This window comes from Callithrix jacchus, chromosome 5 (genome assembly GCF_049354715.1).
Source record: "Callithrix jacchus isolate 240 chromosome 5, calJac240_pri, whole genome shotgun sequence".
Lineage (NCBI taxonomy): Eukaryota > Metazoa > Chordata > Mammalia > Primates > Cebidae > Callithrix > Callithrix jacchus.
The window spans coordinates 65440477-65457075 of NC_133506.1; the positions used below are offsets into that span (position 1 = coordinate 65440477).

Consider the following 16599-nt stretch of genomic DNA (forward strand, 5'->3'; position numbering starts at 1 on the left):
CCTGTCTGGCACACCTCCCTGTCCCTTAATATGCAATATTTCCAAGCGGCCTGGAGAGAGCAGGAGAATGGCAAAGACGGCTGGGCGGTCACCGCAAGCCACACACCACCATTTCAACCCTTCAAGCTAAGAACCAAAAGTGTTATCTGCACACCCCTGTCAATTAAAGGTGCTGGAAAGATTGATGGATGGATCAAGCCTTCCAGAAGGATGAGAATTGGCCTGAGCCTGACCCAACCCTGTGATGACAGGGGAGGAAGGAAGAACTCATCAAATTTAACACCCAGCATGGAGTTTGGGGAATGCTGAAGAGAGGCTGGCAGCTGCAGCCTGCTCCAGGCCTCCTGTGGCCACCAGTACCCGCAGAGCCGGGGTCAATAGTGTTCGCTGCACTGATTTCAGACGCTTAAAGACAAAGAAACTCCAGATACAGCCAGGGAAGCAGAGGTCACTTAACACCATGAGGAAACCAATCACTCTTTCTCCTCAGGTAGGTTAAGTCCATGGCCAAAGCCATCAGGATGGTTGGAGCCACAAAAGAATGGGATGAAGCCAGGGGTTGGGAAGGCCAGTAAGGTCTGCCTGTATTGCAGGCAAGGGCGCAGTGCATTCAGGTAGAAAAGACAAGACTCCACAGGCCTGGGGCACCCTGGCCCTGGCCAATCCCTCCCGCTCCCCATCCAGGTCCTCCCCTATGCCTCACTGCATCCCCCGCTACAGACTCATTCTGCCCAGGCCCATGAGCAGGTCTTAACTGCTATTGGTGGGGCCATCACCACCAGACACCTGATCTTGGTCACAGGGCAGAGGGTCAGGGAGAGGAGTGTGAGCAGTGCTGATCAAACCCCCTTCACCCAGCTGCAGCACTTCGTACCTTTCAGTCACATCTCACTCACATGATCTGACTTGCGCCCCACAAGCCTTTTGTGGGGTGACAGAAACATGATGCTCACAGAGATGAAATCTATCATCATACCACAGTCAACAGATGAGCCAGGATGAGGACGTCTAGCTCTCGGTGCAGGGGGCTTTTCCTCTCCACCCACCAACCACCACCTTTCTATACTCAGAATCAGAAACTGGGCCCATGCATCTGCCTTCCTACCAAGGACATGTTCCCTTTCAGCCCCCAAAGGCGGCCCAGGCTATCTCAGACCAGCCATCCCATACATCCTTCTGGCTTTAGAGAGTTGACTTGTTCACCACCACTCTACAGATAAAATGCTGGAGGGCAGAAAACAGAGGGGAATCAAAGTCCAGGGCAAAATGGGGTCCAGCCCTGGAACACTGACCTCCAGAGTTCCCACCGCAGCTCTTTCTGCTAGACATACATGGCCCTGGCATCAGCCATACCTAGACCACTTGCAGGATTTCCACTATATTTCATAACACTTGTACTATCATTACTACTATTTCTATTAAACAGATTCATTTTGGCGGGGCAAGGTGGCTCACACCTGTAATCCCAGCACTTTGGGAGGCCAAGGCAGGTGGATCACCTGAGCTTAGGAGTTCAAGATCACCCTGGGTTACATGGTGAAAACCTCGTCTCTACTAAAATACAAGAAAATTAGCTGGACATGGTGTCGGGAGCCTGCAATCCCAGCTACTACAGAGGCTGAGGCAGGAGAATCACTTGAACCCGGGAGGCAGAGATTGCAGTAAGCTGAGATCCTGCCACTGCACTCCAGCCTCGGCGACAGAGTGAAACTCTCCCTCAAAAAAATTTTTAATTAAATAAATAAATAGATTTATACGTTTAATTTAAAGTGATGCTTTATATCACTACCACAAATGGGAAAAAAAATCAGTACCCCTGGCCATTAACCAGGAGGGAATCCTAAAAATAAATAAAACAAAAATAAGACAACCTACGTTCTAGCCAGGCACCCTGCTCCACTTAGAGGGCCTGAGCCAGAGGTCAGTTCTCTCTTTGTTACAAAAGGAAGATTAGCAAGTGTTTTTATAGGTGTCAAAGACCAACTAGCACCAACCTGAAACTTTCCCCTAAAGAACTCACAAGGCTTCACAGAGAACGGAAAAGGGAAGAACCTTTCTCACGAGGTGACTCAATGTTATTCCATGCTCAGCCACCTTATGTCATTTCACTGGAAATGCATTCTATGCTGTGGGAAACGTCCTGCTACCCTACATTATAGGAAAGGGGACGTGAGAATGGAGGACAACCTGCCACAAGGGCAATCCGTGCCGGCTTCTCAAAGTCCCCAATTCACTACCTACTGCCTCCCCAGGTGCGTTCAGCCTGTGGCAAGTCCAGAGGCTGTTGGTCACCCCCAGGTGTCTCTGGCCCCACTGCCCATGTCTTACAGGGGGTACAGTATTAACCACTCCAAAACTCCACTGGAAATGAGGATCCAGCAAGGTCACTGGACGTTACCCCAAACCCCAGCAACATCTCTGTGGGCAGTCAGCATGAATCCTCCCCTCCCCCCATTGCTGGAGGCTCTGCCATGCACCCTAGCAGAACAGGGAGGCTTTGTGCCAAGGACCTGCCTGGGTAGCTCCGTGGGGTCTGGTGGATGTCAGACCTGTAGCTGGGGGCTGCAGCCCAGAAAACTTCCCAGAACCTCCTTTGCCCACCCAAGCCCCACACCTCTCACCACTCAGGTCATCCAAAACGTCTCTGAAATAGCTAAAGAAAACTATTTTCAACCCCCAGGAGCAAACAGAAGCACAAACTCAAGGAAGGCGAAGGGGCAAAGGCGGAAAACCCGAAGTCACCCTGGTGGGGCGCGGGGGGCAGGGGGAGTGGGCAACCTCCAAACTTGCTCCTCGCCTGCCGGCACCGCGCGCAGAGCAGGCGGATTGCGGCCAGTCAGGCACCTCGTGGGCTCAGCCAAGTTGCAGAGAAGCAAATGGCAACCCGGGCGCAAGGAGCCGCCGAGCTGGATGGAGGGTATCAGAAAAGGGGCCGCAGACTTCAGAAAAGGGGCTGCGCTCTGCAAGCGCAGGGTCTAGGGGCGACCCACTCGGGGTCTCTCGGTCAGGGATCAACCCCGAGGGCCCTCCCAGCCTCCCCCGCCCCCGATTCCGCCAAGGTCCTGCCCAGGCTCCCCCGAACCAGCCGGTCTCGGAGCAAAGCTCTGAACTCTCTCCCCGAGAACACCGGGAGGGGAGGCTTTTTTCCAGCCAGCACGGAGCCGAATCCCCATCGGAAAAGTCCACCCCGAAGGAAACCGGAGTCACGTAGGCGAGCGGAGCGCGCCGGGGCTTACCTTTTCTCTTTATTCTGCCTCCGGGATTTGTGCAGGAGTCCGATGAGCACCACGGCCGCGCGGATACCCGCCTTTCGGCAGTGCCTCCTCCCCGCGGGCTGGGACATGACGAGGCCGCCGGCGGTGCCCGTCCGCGCCCTCGCCGGCCCGCGTCCCGGCTGCTGTCCCTGCAGCTGTCCCCGCCGCCGCCTCCGCTCCGCGCCCGGCCCCCGCGCCCCGGCCCCCGGCCTCCGCCGCGCATGGGCCCCGCCCCACCTAGGTGCGCCCCGGGGGTCAGGTGACCGCGCGCTCGCTCCCTCCCGGCGACCTTCAGCGTCTCCTCGGGGCCCGCGGGGCAGCCGCCGTCGGCTCCCCCGGCGCGGACATTTCCAAGGCTCGCTCGGGGCGCGGCCGGGGCGGGCAGCTCACGGCTCCTGCTCAGACACGCCGCCCGCGCCGGGACCCGCCCCGGCCCCGCCTCCCGCGCCCCGGCCTCGGCCGCCCGGATGGTGGAGGGCTCGGGGCGTGGGAGAAGGGGACACGTTCCCGAGAACTCGGCGCCCCCTGCGCGGCCCGCAGGCGCCCTCCCGGACCCCGGCCCCGGCCCCGGCCCCGCCTTCCCTCGCCCGCTCCTACCCCGACCCCGGGCTCCCTCCCCAGGCAGAGGCAGCGGCCGCCCTCCCCAGCCCGGCCCCGGGATACTTCTCCGATGCTGTCACTGTCTTCAAAACACGGAGAGAAAATAGGCACCGGGCGGACACACGCGTCCTCGGGCCAAACACGCTGCCCGCGCAGGCTCACCTCCCGGCCTTCCCGCGCTGAACAGAGGGCACCTGAGCCGGGCGCCCCCACCCCATCCCGGCTCGCAGCTCTCGGGCCCGGGTCCCGGGGTCGGGGCGGGTGTGGAGGAGGCAGAATTCTGCCCCCCCACCCCCGCCTCTCCCCGTGGTCCGGGCAAGGATGGCAGGGCAGGGGCGCAGGGGCGCAGGGGCTCAGGGGCGGGCTGGGGTCGGCTCCCCGAGGACACCGGCTCTCCCGGCCCTGGGAGTTTGACTCCACACAGGGTCAAGGACCAACTTCACGGCGACCCCACTTCCTCCAGGCAGGCCAGGCTGCCCCCACTGTACCCTCCCCGCCCCCCGGCCCTGGCCTCTACGCATTCACCAGCCTCATCTCCTTAGGGAAGGAAAGACGCAGGGTCGCTCCAGGTCCCGGGGAAAGGGCTAGGGCCTGGGCCCTACCCTCGGCGCGGGACCTCGCTCACAAGCCCCTCATCCACTTCCACGTGCTGTCCAGCCTTCCAGCCACTTCCCACCCCCGTAGCATCACTCACCGCTTTGACCCTAGGGAAAGAGGCGGCGGGCAAGGGGTTGGAGGGAATTTAAACAAGCCAATTTAGTCCATCTTTGGAAACAGCCCTGTAGGGGGGCCAAAGAGGTCCTCCGAGGCAATTTGCCTTGTATTTTTTACAGTCTGGCATTCAAGCACAGAAAATCCAGGCTAGAAGGGGACCATGCTGGGTGGAGAGGGGAGAGGGGCTGCAAACAAATTCAAGGCCCGGAGGCGTCTGCCCTGCTTACTGCTGGCACTGGAGTTGGCGGGGGGAGGGAAGGGAGCCCCAGGGTGGTACTAAAATCCACCTGGTCTATTCATGAAGAGGCTATTACCACTGGCCTTGCCTCCCTCCCACCCTCTCCCTGCCGGTGTTGTGGGGGATCAGAGATATAGATAGCCATGGACATCTTTTTATAGCTAAAGATTGGAATAACCCGGGGCCCACTCCTGGGATTGCCGGTTAGGCGGGCTGCAAGTACTATCCCAGTAGTGACTTAAGAATCGGTCTAGAAGCCGGGTGCAGTGACTCACTGTAATCCCAGCACTTTGGGAGGCGGAGGCAGGTGGATCACGAGGCCAGGAGTTCAAGACCCAGCCTGGCCAAGATGGCAAAACCCCAGCTCTACTCAAAATACAAAAATTAGCTGGGCGTGGTGACTGGCGCCTGTCACCAGAGGCGCCTGCTACTTGGGAGGCTGAGGCAGGAGAATCGCTTGAACCCGGGAGCGGGGGCAGAGGTTTCAGTGAGCCAAGATCACACCACTGCACTCCAACCTGGGCGATAGAGTGAGGCTCCATCTAAAAAAAAAAAAAAAAAAAAAAGAATTGGTCTGGAAAAAGAATAAATGAGTGTCCTTGGTGGAGAAGAGGGAAGAGCAGCAGCACAGCCCAGAGCTTCTCCTCCAGCTCTCCTGCCTCGCTGTAGCACACAGCACCCAAGTACCCACAGGGTAGCTGATGGACTGCTTCTGCTAAATGGCAGAGACAGTGATGAGGGTGCTGGCCTTAGGTCTGTCCTAGCATGGGGTGTATTTTATCCACACACAGAAGGCTGCATCTCAGCAGAAGGCTGGACCCTCCTTCCCAGCAGGTGCGAGTGTGGGAGCTAGTTCAAGTCAAGTGCTAGTTAAGGTCACGTGGGTAACAGGAGGGCTCACACCTGTAATCCCAGCATTTGGGAAGGCCGAGGCAGGTGGATCACTTGAGTTGGGACCAGAAGTTCTAGACCAGCCTGGGCAACATAGTGAGACCACATCTCTTCAAACAACAACAGGGAATTGGGATGATGAAGGTACCAAATCCACCCAGCAAGTTCTATTATTCTTTCTCTTATTCTGGAGTTCCCAGCCCTCTCAGTCCCTCCACAACCCCAATGTGGCTGCAAACACAAGGCTGTCCCCAAAAAACCATAACCTCTCAGACCCTGACTCCTGAGTCTCTAAGAGGTAGAATGTTCCTGGTGGCGAGATTCCATCCTTCTGCACCTGCCCTACAAACTTGCCACCTCCAGGGCATAGACAGCAGTTCCCTCCTTAACTCCCACTCCAGCCCCGACAGCCATCACACCCACACCCCGCACCCCACAGAGGGAACCCCAAAGCACGAGAAGACCCATCAATAAAAGACAGTGGAACCACCATCAATGCTAGGCCTACCTGTTCCACCAGCATTTATGAAACACGCACAGTATGTCCAGCTTTATGCGAGCGACCAGGGCAAGGGAAAAAAATGGAAAACCATCCCTGCCCAAAACTAACGGGGTTAACACACAGCAAACCACAAAACAAGGCCATTTCCGGCCACTGTGTGCAGTGAGCCCAGCCAAAGGTCTCCACAGCTGGGCCATTCACCACCACCTCCACGGTTCTTTGTCTTAACATCATGCTGCTCTGCTGTTCATTATTTTGTTTTAATTACATCAACTTACCTTTTCACTTAATTTTAATTATTTATTTATTTTATTTTTATTTATTTATTATTTCTTGAGACGGAGTTTCGCTCTTTTCACCCAGGCTGGAGTGCAATGGCACCCCGCAACCTCCGCCTCCTGGGTTCAGGCAATTCTCCTGCCTCAGCCTCCTGAGTAGCTGGGATTACAGGCACGTGCCACCGTGCTGAGCTAATTTTTTGTATTTTTAGTAGAGACGGGGTTTCACCATGTTGACCAGAATGGTCTCGATCTCTTGACCTCGTGATCCACCCGCCTTGGCCTCCCAAAGTGCTGGGATTACAGGCTTGAGCCACCGTGCCCGGCCTATTTATTTATTTTTTGAGATGTTGTTTTGCTCTGTCGCCCAGGCTGGAGTGCAGTGGTGTGGTCTCAGCTCACTGCAACCTCCACCTCCTGGGTTCAAGCAATTCTCCTGCTTCAGCCTCCCAAGTAGCTGGGATTACAGGTATTCGCCACCACACCCGGCTAATTTTTGTATTTTCAGTAGAGATGGGGTTTCTCCATGTTGGCCGGGCTGGTCTCAAACTCCTGACCTCAGGTGATCCACCTGCCTCAACCTCCCGAAGTGCTGGGTTTACAGATGTGAGCCACCGAGGCCGGCCTTTACTTAATTTTACAAGAAAACGTTATTGAACCCTGAATGAAAATCCGTTCTCACTTGCCATTTCTACCATGAAAACAAATATAAATTTATCAAATTTTACCTCAATACTGTTGCCTGACAAAAGCTCTAAGCTTGAAGCACCTTCCTTAAAAAAGCAGGCGGTGTTAGGTGCTAGTGACACATCTGCACCAAACCATTTTTTTCCTTGAAAAAAAAATCCCAGTTCAAAAGAGAACGGACAGGGAAGAATTTTCACATTACCGTGCTCTAAGGCCACATTCATGAGGCACTTTGGGGTGAGCTAAGAAAAACACATGCAGACTACGGGAAGTGAGGACCGCAGCAGTCAGTGAAAGGGTCTCCCTCCAGGTCCCAGCTCACAGGATCTCCGTGGCCTGTTCCAGCCTCCAGAGCCCATAGTCGTCCCAGAGCCAGGCAGCTGCCAACCCAGGTCTCTCCCAGTCCCGGGAACTAGAAAGGCTGAGGGGGCCTGGGTGGGAATCAGGCCTGGGGCGGGAGACAGGGAAGTTAATCATGAACAGAGAGCAGACAGCTGCACAGCCCGTTCCTAAGGGGCCAGTGGGTTGAGGCAGACAGACACGCATGCCTGGCCCTGAAGAAAAGGGCCTTTTGTGCCTGGGAACCAGCTCCAGGAGACATGTCCATAAGAAAGCAGGAATCAGCCCCAGGCCTGTGCCCCGATCAGAGAGCCAGCCTGCAGCAGACTCCACCTCCTCGCCCTGCCCAGCCTCCAACTCCCAGCACCCCACTGCTCAGCAGAATGACTGCCACCTCTCAGGGCTGCGGTTGGGGGTGAGTGGGGGCAAGAGGAGCTATGGAGCAAGGAGGCTGGGGCCTTTGATGAAAACCAGGTGTCTTCAGACACCTTGCCCTTCCCCTTTACAGGCAGGTCCCAGCCATTCATTCCATGGACAACACAATCTTTGGAGCAACAAAAGGGTTATAAACAGAGCGCTGAAAAGGACAGGCCAGCACCCCCGCTCTCTTCTTCCCTTGAGGGTATACAAATACACACACCTGCAAGGGCATAATCATTCAGAAGCCCCCTAGCACACAGCTGAACACTCACACCTGTACTGGTAGGAAACCTCCACTCTTGGCGGGTGCATCAGCGCCCCCTGCTGAGCTACAACACAGTTGCATCTCTAGGATGCCCCCTCAGGAGGAAGACAGAGTGGGAGGATGGAGGCTGGAAGACAGTGGGGGAAGGGAAATACTGAAATCATTTGCAGTTTCTATTTTGAAAAGAGAAAGATGGGCTGGGCACGATGGCTCACGCCAGTAATCCCAGCATTTTGGGAAGCCAAGGTGGGTGGATCACATGAGGTCAGGAGTTCAAGACCAGCCTGGCCAACGTGAAACCCCAGCTCTATAAAAATACAAAAGTTAGCCGGGCTTGGTGGTGGGTGCCTGCAATCCCAGCTACTCAGGAGGCTGAGGCAGGAGAACTGCTTGAGCCCAGGAGGCTGGGTTTGCAGTGAGCCAAGATCATGCCACTGCACTCCAGCCTGGGCAACAAAGCAAGACTTTGTCTCATAAATAAATAACCAATTCAAAAAGAAAGAGTGCCAGGCGCGGTGGCTCAAGCCTGTAATCCCAGCACTTTGGGAGGCCGAGGCGGGTGGATCACGAGGTCAAAAGAGCGAGACCATCCTGGTCAACATGGTGAAACCCCGTCTCTACTAAAAATACAAAAAATTAGCTGGGCATGGTGGCGCGTGCCTGTAATCCCAGCTACTCAGGAGGCTGAGGCAGGAGAACTGCCTGAACCCAGGAGGCGGAGGTTGCGGTGGGCCGGGATCGTGCCATTGCACTCCAGCCTGGGTAACAAGAGCGAAACTCCATCTCAAAAAAAAAAAAAAAAGAAGGAAAGAAAGAAAGAAAGAAAGAGAAGAGAGAGACACAGGAAGAAGAATCTTTGCCAACATACTGCCTCTCTTCCCCACTTCTAAAATCCCCTCCCAGAGCCCACAACTAGCCCCAAGAGCTCCATCCCACCACAATAGGGTCCCAGGCATGGCTGGGAGGCCTCAAAGACAAGCCTGGGAAACCTCAGTTCAGCCAACTTTCCTGGGGCCACAGACATCATATTAAGCAGAGGATCTAAACTGGCTCAGGTTTTGGAAACAGTCTCCATGACTTGTGTGGCATTTCCGAGCTCCGAAGAAAGGAAACCACGCCGAGGAAATCCACAGATCCCACTCAGCCGTGGGCACTCAGCACTCCAGTACCCAGAGCCATGAAGGGGGAGCCTGCAGTGCACGATGTCAATCAGAACCCTGCTGACTTCCTGTTCAGGGATTATGGAGAGTGGGTAGAGGAAGAAAGAAGTTCTTCATATAGCCCTTGGGTTACTGAAGTTATTTAAAAAGACTTTCTTTTCTGAAGTTCATTTATGGATTTTTGAATTTTTGCTAAGCAGCATGACTACAATAATTTTTCCCACAGTGAAAACATTCAGAAGGATCCTTCTGTGTGTGAAATTTCTGATGAACATGAAGAGGTGTTATTTTGCATAGATGCTGCCTAGGAGTCAGTCCAGAAAATGAGGGGCTGATGAGGCCAAGGGCTGGGTGGCCAGCAGCACAATCCATTTCCAACCCAAGGTCCCTGGCCCCACCTCACCGATTACCAAACCTCCCCAGCTGCTGCTACTCCTGAAAGCACTTCCAACTCAAGGGTTTCTGGGGCCGAGCGGAAAAGCCGGGAGGGAAGCTGTCTTTCCATAATATTAGTAACATTGCTTAGCAACATCTTTCAAAGCGAGAACCAGCAGACTCTCCAAAACCCTATTCTGTGTGGCTCTACAGAGAACAAAGTGGTTTCTTATATACAGATTATTTATATACTATTTTATATATCCAGTAACGCTTTCTGTGCCTGGCTTCTCTGGGAGATGGTAAATTACAACTATGTGAGATTTCCAGAGCACTGGAGCTTTGGGAAGCAAAACTGTTGGTGTGCTTCCTTGCTAGCCTGCTGATACTGTCATGACCCTAGCTAGCAATGTCTCTCACACACCTTCCATGTTGCTGTCCTTTAAAGACAGGTTTGGTGGAATCTTTTCATGGTGACTCAGATCCTTGATTATCAATAGCAACTAGTGTAGTAAGCTAAAATGCAGTTAGAAACTGACAGACCATTGAGAGGAAATGTCCATTTGTCCCTATGCTTAATGGCCCCAAACAGCTGTAATGCAAAAACACTACAGTGAGGGAATAAAAACGCAGATGCTGCAGTCAGACAAACCTGGGTTAGAATCCCACCCCCAGCTTTGACTATCTCTGTGGCCTGGGAATAGGATCTAACCCCCTCGGAGTCTCAGTGTCTTCATCTGTAAAACGGGAATAACAATATTGCAATCCTATTAGCTGCTGCAAGGATTTGGTGAGCATGCGTGCTCTCCACAAAGACTGGCATGAACATGTTCACAGCAGTTTTATTCAAAATAGCCAAAGTTGGCCGGGCCTGTAATCCCAGCACTTTGGGAGGCCAGTGTGGGTGGATCATTTGAGATTAGGAGTTCAAGACCAGTCTGGCCAACATGGTGAAACACCATCTCTACTAAAAATACAAAAATTAGCCAGGTGTGGTGGCAGGCGCCTGTAATCCCAGCTACTTGGGAGACTGAGCCAGGCAAATCGCTTGAACCCAGGAGGCAGAGATTGTAGTGTGCCAAGATCGTATCACTGCATTGCAGCATGGGAGACAGAGCGAGACTCGGTCCAAAAAAAAAAAAACAGACCGAGGCACTTCAGGGTGTGTCTGGGCTAGGACTAGTAGCCAGTACCTTACGTGTGCAGGGATGGGGATACCAGGCCAGTGTGCGGCCGGGACCAGATGAGGCAGGGACACTGACTTCGCCTTCCATTCAATTTCCAGCAAACCACCCGGTTCACTGTGGATCCTGCCAGGGGTTGGTTGGCTAGCTCACACGCCTGGCTAACTAGAAAATTCATAGGTTGAGGACCCTTTTACCCAATTCTTACTAAACTCTAGTTTATTTCCCTGTTGTCTGAATTCGTCTCTTTCTCCTCTATCAGTCCCTGAAGAACTCTGGGTTGGCTCTTCCTTTCCAGAGGGAAAATGCCCCTCTTGCTGGGTATAATCAAAGGCTTTCCGGCTTGGCTTAGGGACCACAGTTTCCTCCGGACAGACTCTGGACTCTATCTCATTGATGTGTTAATGAACCTTCCCACCCTGACATTAAGTCCTTTTAGCCTAAAAGGTAAACACAAAGCTCATGTTCCCTGTTGACACAGTCTCCCCAAGCTTCGCCCCTCCCTGCCGGGAGCTGAGCTCCAAACCTCCTGCTGAGCAACTGCAGGCCTGCAATTTGCCAGCTTCCCACCAGGCCTGCTTCCTGGGGCTTTTCCACCCTTTCCAAAAGGAAAGTCCTTCTGGCTGTCTAGCCTACATCACTCCTGTTCTAAGCACGGCTCTTTCATGTAGGCAACTCCCTCTCTACTCTTACAGGGAAAAAACCCTCCAAGTCACAAAGCAGCTTCAGAAACTGCACTAGCCATCTTCCTTCTACTCAAGGCTCCAAACTCTTTGCTTCTGGCCATTTCCTCCAACCCTGGCCCCAGCCCCTCACTCACTGGGTATCACAAGGCAGAATGGGGCTATGTGGGTCACAAATGATGGATCGCAGCTGATAACTAAAGGACCAAAGTGTGCTAATAATGTCCTGCTTTTGAATACACTGGATCAGTTTCAAGGTTCTGGCAAGCTGGGCTGAGAGCATGGGTGCTATGAACAGTGTCCATCTCACCTTATATATGACAGGGGATACGGGGGAAAGGTGTTCCAAGACCATCCCCGGCCAAGGCCAGCAGGGACCTTCATGGGGCCCCATGTTGGTGATGAGAAGTGCATTCTTCATGACTCTGGGAAGGCAACACTCTTGCCTTTCTTGGAGAACCTGGATGGAAACTCTCTCAAGCCCAAACCGGCCCACCCTGCAAGGCAGCAGGAGGCAGGGGATTTTATTAATGATTAATGACGTAACACAACTGAACCATCAAATGGGGAAATTAGGCCAGGTGCAGTGGCTCAAGCCTGTAATCCCAGCACTCTGGGAAGCCGAGGTGGGCAAGAGTTGGGAGACCAGCCGAGCTAATATGGCAAAACCCCATCTGTACTAAACATACAAAAAAGTAGCCAGGCATGGTGGTGCACACCTATAATCCCAGCTACTCAGGAGGCTGAGGCAAGAGAATCACTTGAACCCGGGAGGCGGAGGTTGCAGTGAGCAAAGATCACACCACTGCACTCCAGCCTGGGCGACAGAGTAAGACTCCACTTCAAAAAAAGAAGGTGGGGGATTAACTGGGTCATTTTCTCTACCACAGACCTGTCCCAAAAGAATGCTGCCTCCCAGAGAGGGATTCCTTGACCACCCACCTGCAGGGCACCCCCTCAGTGATTCTGCAGCTAGCTGCTGGCTTGTTTCCTTCATGATAATTATTCCAGGTTGAGGTTTTGGGAGCTTTTGTTGTTGCCGATTTATCTGTGTGCCTGTTTTTTGGTCTGTTTTTCCCTCTGGCCCCTGGGGCCCCAGTGGAATGTAAACTCCATGAAGAGAGACATGGTGCCACTCTAGTCATTACCATCACCTCCCCGACCCACACTCAGGATGGTGTCTGCTCTACACTAGCCCTCAATAAATACCATGGAAAGAAAGGAAGGGGGAAGAAGGTAGAGAGGAAGAGAGAGAAAAGAAGGAGGTTTTTTTTTTTTTTTTTTTTTTGAGACCGAGTTTCGCTCTTGTTACCCAGGCTGGAGTGCAATGGCACGATCTCAGCTCATCACAACCTCCGCCTCCTGGGTTCAGGCAATTCTCCTGCCTCAGCCTCCTGAGTAGCTGGGATTACAGGCATGCGCCACCGTGCCCAGCTAATTTTTTGCATTTTTAGTAGAGACGGGGTTTCACCATGTTGACCAGGATGGTCTCGATCTCTTAACCTCGTGATCCACCCACATCGGCGCCCCAAAGTGCTGGGATTAAAGGCATGAGCCACCGTGCCCAGCCCAACAAGGAGGAAGCCTGAGCTTCCTCTGCCCCAGAAAACCTTTCCCAGGCTTTTGACTTGACAGAATTGGATTGGCTGGAGGGCAGTGGAGGGTGGAGCAGTGAGGTCTCAGTGATGGAGACCCACCCTCTGCCCTGGCACTGGAGGCATGAACTCAGATGGGCATCTAACGAATACTCACATCCAGAGCCTCACCCATCAGCCTGCCAAGGAAAGACACCAAAGCAGCAGCTTGACTCGAAGCTCTCTCTTAGAGCACCCATGGCTTTTCAATGACTAGGGAGAGGAGGACCTAAAAATACTCATATTTCATGCCAACCCTAGAGAGTGGGACAAAGTCATATTTTCATTTATTTATATTGAGACAGGGTCTCACTCTGTCACCCAGGCTGGAGTGTAGTGGCACAATTACAGCTCACAGCAGCCTCGACCTCCTGGGCTCAAGCCATCCTCCTGCTTTAAGCCTCCAGAAGAGCAGGGACCACAGGCATGTGCCGCCACAACCAGATAATTTTTTTTTTTTTTTTAAGAGAGAGGTCTCATTTCATGGCCCAGTTTAGTCATGAACTCCTGGCCTCAAGTGATCCTTCTCAGTGTCCCAAAACAATAGATTATAGGTGTGAGTCAATGCATTTAGCCCATATTTTTATTTTATTTTATTTATTTATAGACGGAGTTTCACTCTTGTTGCCCAAGCTGGAGTGCAATGGCACAATCTCGGCTCACTGCAACCTCTGCCTCCCAGGTTCCAGCAATTCTCCTGCCTCAGCCTCCCAAGTAGCTGGAATTATAGGCATCTTCCACCATGCCCAGATAATTTTTGTATTTTTAGTAGAGACAGGGTTTCACCATGTTAGCCAGGCTGGTCTCGAACTCCTGACCTCAGGTGATATGCCTGGCTCAGCCTCCCAAAGTGCTGGGATTACAGGCATGAGCCATTGTGCCCAGCTAGCCTATATTTTTAAAAGACTTTTTAGAAAAATAAAGGAATGTGTAACTTGTTTCACATCCAAGGGTGGGAGGTCAAATCTTCACCTATTACGCAAGCCTGGGCCCTGAACAGCACACCTCAAAACTGTCATGGCTGCCAAAAACATGCAAAGTCTGAGAAACTGTCACAGCCAAGGAGAGTCTAAGGAGATGTGACAGCTAAATATAATGCAGTTCCTGGAACAGAAAAAGGGCATTAGGGAAAAAAACTCTAAAATCAGAATAAACTGTGGGTTTTAGTTATTAATAATAATATATCAGTCTAGGTTCATTGATTATAGCAAATGGACCATACTAATGTTAATTATAGCAAATGGACCATACTAATGTAAATTGTAGGGAACTGGATTATAAGAGCATATGGGAACTCTCTGCACTCTTAATTTTTCTGTACTTTTATTTATTTGCTTATTTATTTTATTAAGATAGAATCTCACTCTTGCCCAGGCTGGAATGCAGTGTCACGATCTTGGCTCACTGGTTTACTCAACCTCGCTTCCTGGGTTCAAGCGATTCTCCTGTCTCAGCCTCCCGAGTAGCTGGATTTACAGGTGTGCACCACCACGCCTGGCTAATTTTTGTATTTTTAGTAGAGATGGGGTTTCACCACATTGGTCAGGCTGATCTGAAACTCTTATTATCAAGTGATCTGCCCGCCTGGGCCTCCCAAAGTGCTGGGATGACAGACATGAGCCACCGAGCCTGGCCTTTTCTATAATTTTTAAACCTTGAAAAGATAAAGTCTACCAGAAAAAAAGTAAATATAATGAACATTGAATAATGTTATTACATTCTGGCCAAACACTGTTGCCAGCCCAAGGCCTGAGGCTGAAACCCACTCTATTTTTTTTGGGCAGGGGGAGATGGAGTCTCACTCTGTAGCCAGGCTGGAGTGCAATGGCACAATCTCAGCTCACTGTATCCTCTGCCTCCTGGGTTCAAATTATTCTCCTGCCTCAGCCTCCTGAGTAGCTGGAACCACAGGCACCTGCCACCACACCCGGCTAATTTTTGTATTTTTTCAGTAGAAAAGCGGTTTCCCCATGTTGGCCAGGAGGGTCTCTATCTGACCTAGTGATCTGCCTGCCATGGCCTCCCAGAGTGGGCTTCTCCCAGAGAGCCCACAGCCAGAAGCACAAACCCAAGGTCAAAGCACCTGCTGCCCCACCAGCTCTCCTCGCCACGCCCAGGCAGTCCTGGGCCAACAGTGCCGCCTGCTGGCAGAGGGGGAAACTGTCTGTGTTCCCACCCGTCCGCTCTTCCGCCCCCGCCTGCTATTAGGGGCCTCCTTCCTCAATGTCATACCTGCCAAGCCTGTTCCCAACGCCTGGAATGCTCTTCCCCAGACAGCTTCATGCTGGCTCCTTCTCTTCCTTCAGGTCTCCTCTCAAATGTCACTTTTCTTTTTTTTATGACAGAGTCTTGCTCTGTGGCCCAGACTGGAGTGCAATGGCACCATCTTGGGTCACTGCAACCTTCCCTTCAAGCAAGTCTCCTGCCTCAGCCTCCCAAGTAGCTGGGATTACAGGGGTGCACCACCATGCCCTGCTAATTTTATATTTTTAGTAGAGATGAGGTGTCACCAGGTTGGCCAGGCTGGTCTCGAACTCCTGACCTCAGGTGGTCCCACCTCAGCCTCCCAAAGTGCTGGGATTACAGGCATGAGCCACCACACCTGGACTCTAATGTCACTTCTATTGAGAGGTTCCCTTTTCTGACCACCCACCCAGGGTAGCCGCCTGCCTTCAGCCCCAAGCCCCGCCCTCGTCGCCTCACTGTTCTACTTCCTTCGCAGGACTGGGTGCTGTGTGAAACCATCTGGACTCTTCCTTCTGTTCTCACCTGCCTCCCTGACTAGAAAGTGCCATGAGGCCCAGCAGGGGCTGAACAGTCTGTTTTTGAAGGACTCACACTCAGCACAGGCTTTGGGAATGAGAGCTGTTGGATATGCGGTCAGTGTCCACTCAGCTGAGCTCTCCTGAGCTAAAGAGCCCAACCACAAATGACACTGGAATGATCCACAAGGTCCTCAAATGCACCACGCTCAAGGCCAAAGGCATCATCTTCTCTGCCACTGGGTTTCCCTCCTGCCTCACTCACATGACTGCTTTGCAAATCCCCCAGACGTGGAGATCATGCCATTGGCAACAGTGAGACAAAGAAGAAAGGAAAGAGAGAGAAATGCCCCCCTGCAACTCTCTCTTCCTAGGGACTCCTTTTCAACCTTCGAGTGCCACCTCCTTCAAGAAGCCTTCCCTGATTCCAGCAGGAAGAATTCAGTTCTTACCATATGTCTATTGGCACTGCCTCAGGCTTTGCAGATGACTGTTAGACGTCTGTCTCCTCCGGAGACTGAGTTCCTTGGATGCAGACACCAGACCCTCTTCACAGCTAAATGCTGTGTCTTCCATAACAGCTGCAGTCATGAGCGCTAACTCTGCGCCAAGC

General features: G+C 52.7%; 1 protein-coding gene across 50 annotated transcripts in view; it reads right to left on the reverse strand.

Moving 5' to 3' along the window:
* The window catches only part of RAP1GAP2 (RAP1 GTPase activating protein 2), a 239486-nt gene that overhangs the window by 179006 nt on the left and 43881 nt on the right, over window positions 1-16599 (reverse strand). For 4 of the 50 annotated variants that reach the window (XR_013535395.1, XM_035299343.2, XM_035299339.3 and 1 more), the window contains exon 1: window positions 3237-3480. The exons of 45 other annotated variants lie outside the window; for them this stretch is intronic. Coding sequence is in view for 3 of the 5 variants with exons in the window: in XM_035299343.2 (XP_035155234.1) it covers window positions 3237-3343 (107 nt within the window). In the remaining 2 variants the exon portion in view is untranslated. Of the gene's footprint in view, window positions 1-3236; window positions 3482-16599 lie in introns of those variants that run through there. One more of the 50 variants, XR_013535394.1, reaches the window with a different exon arrangement.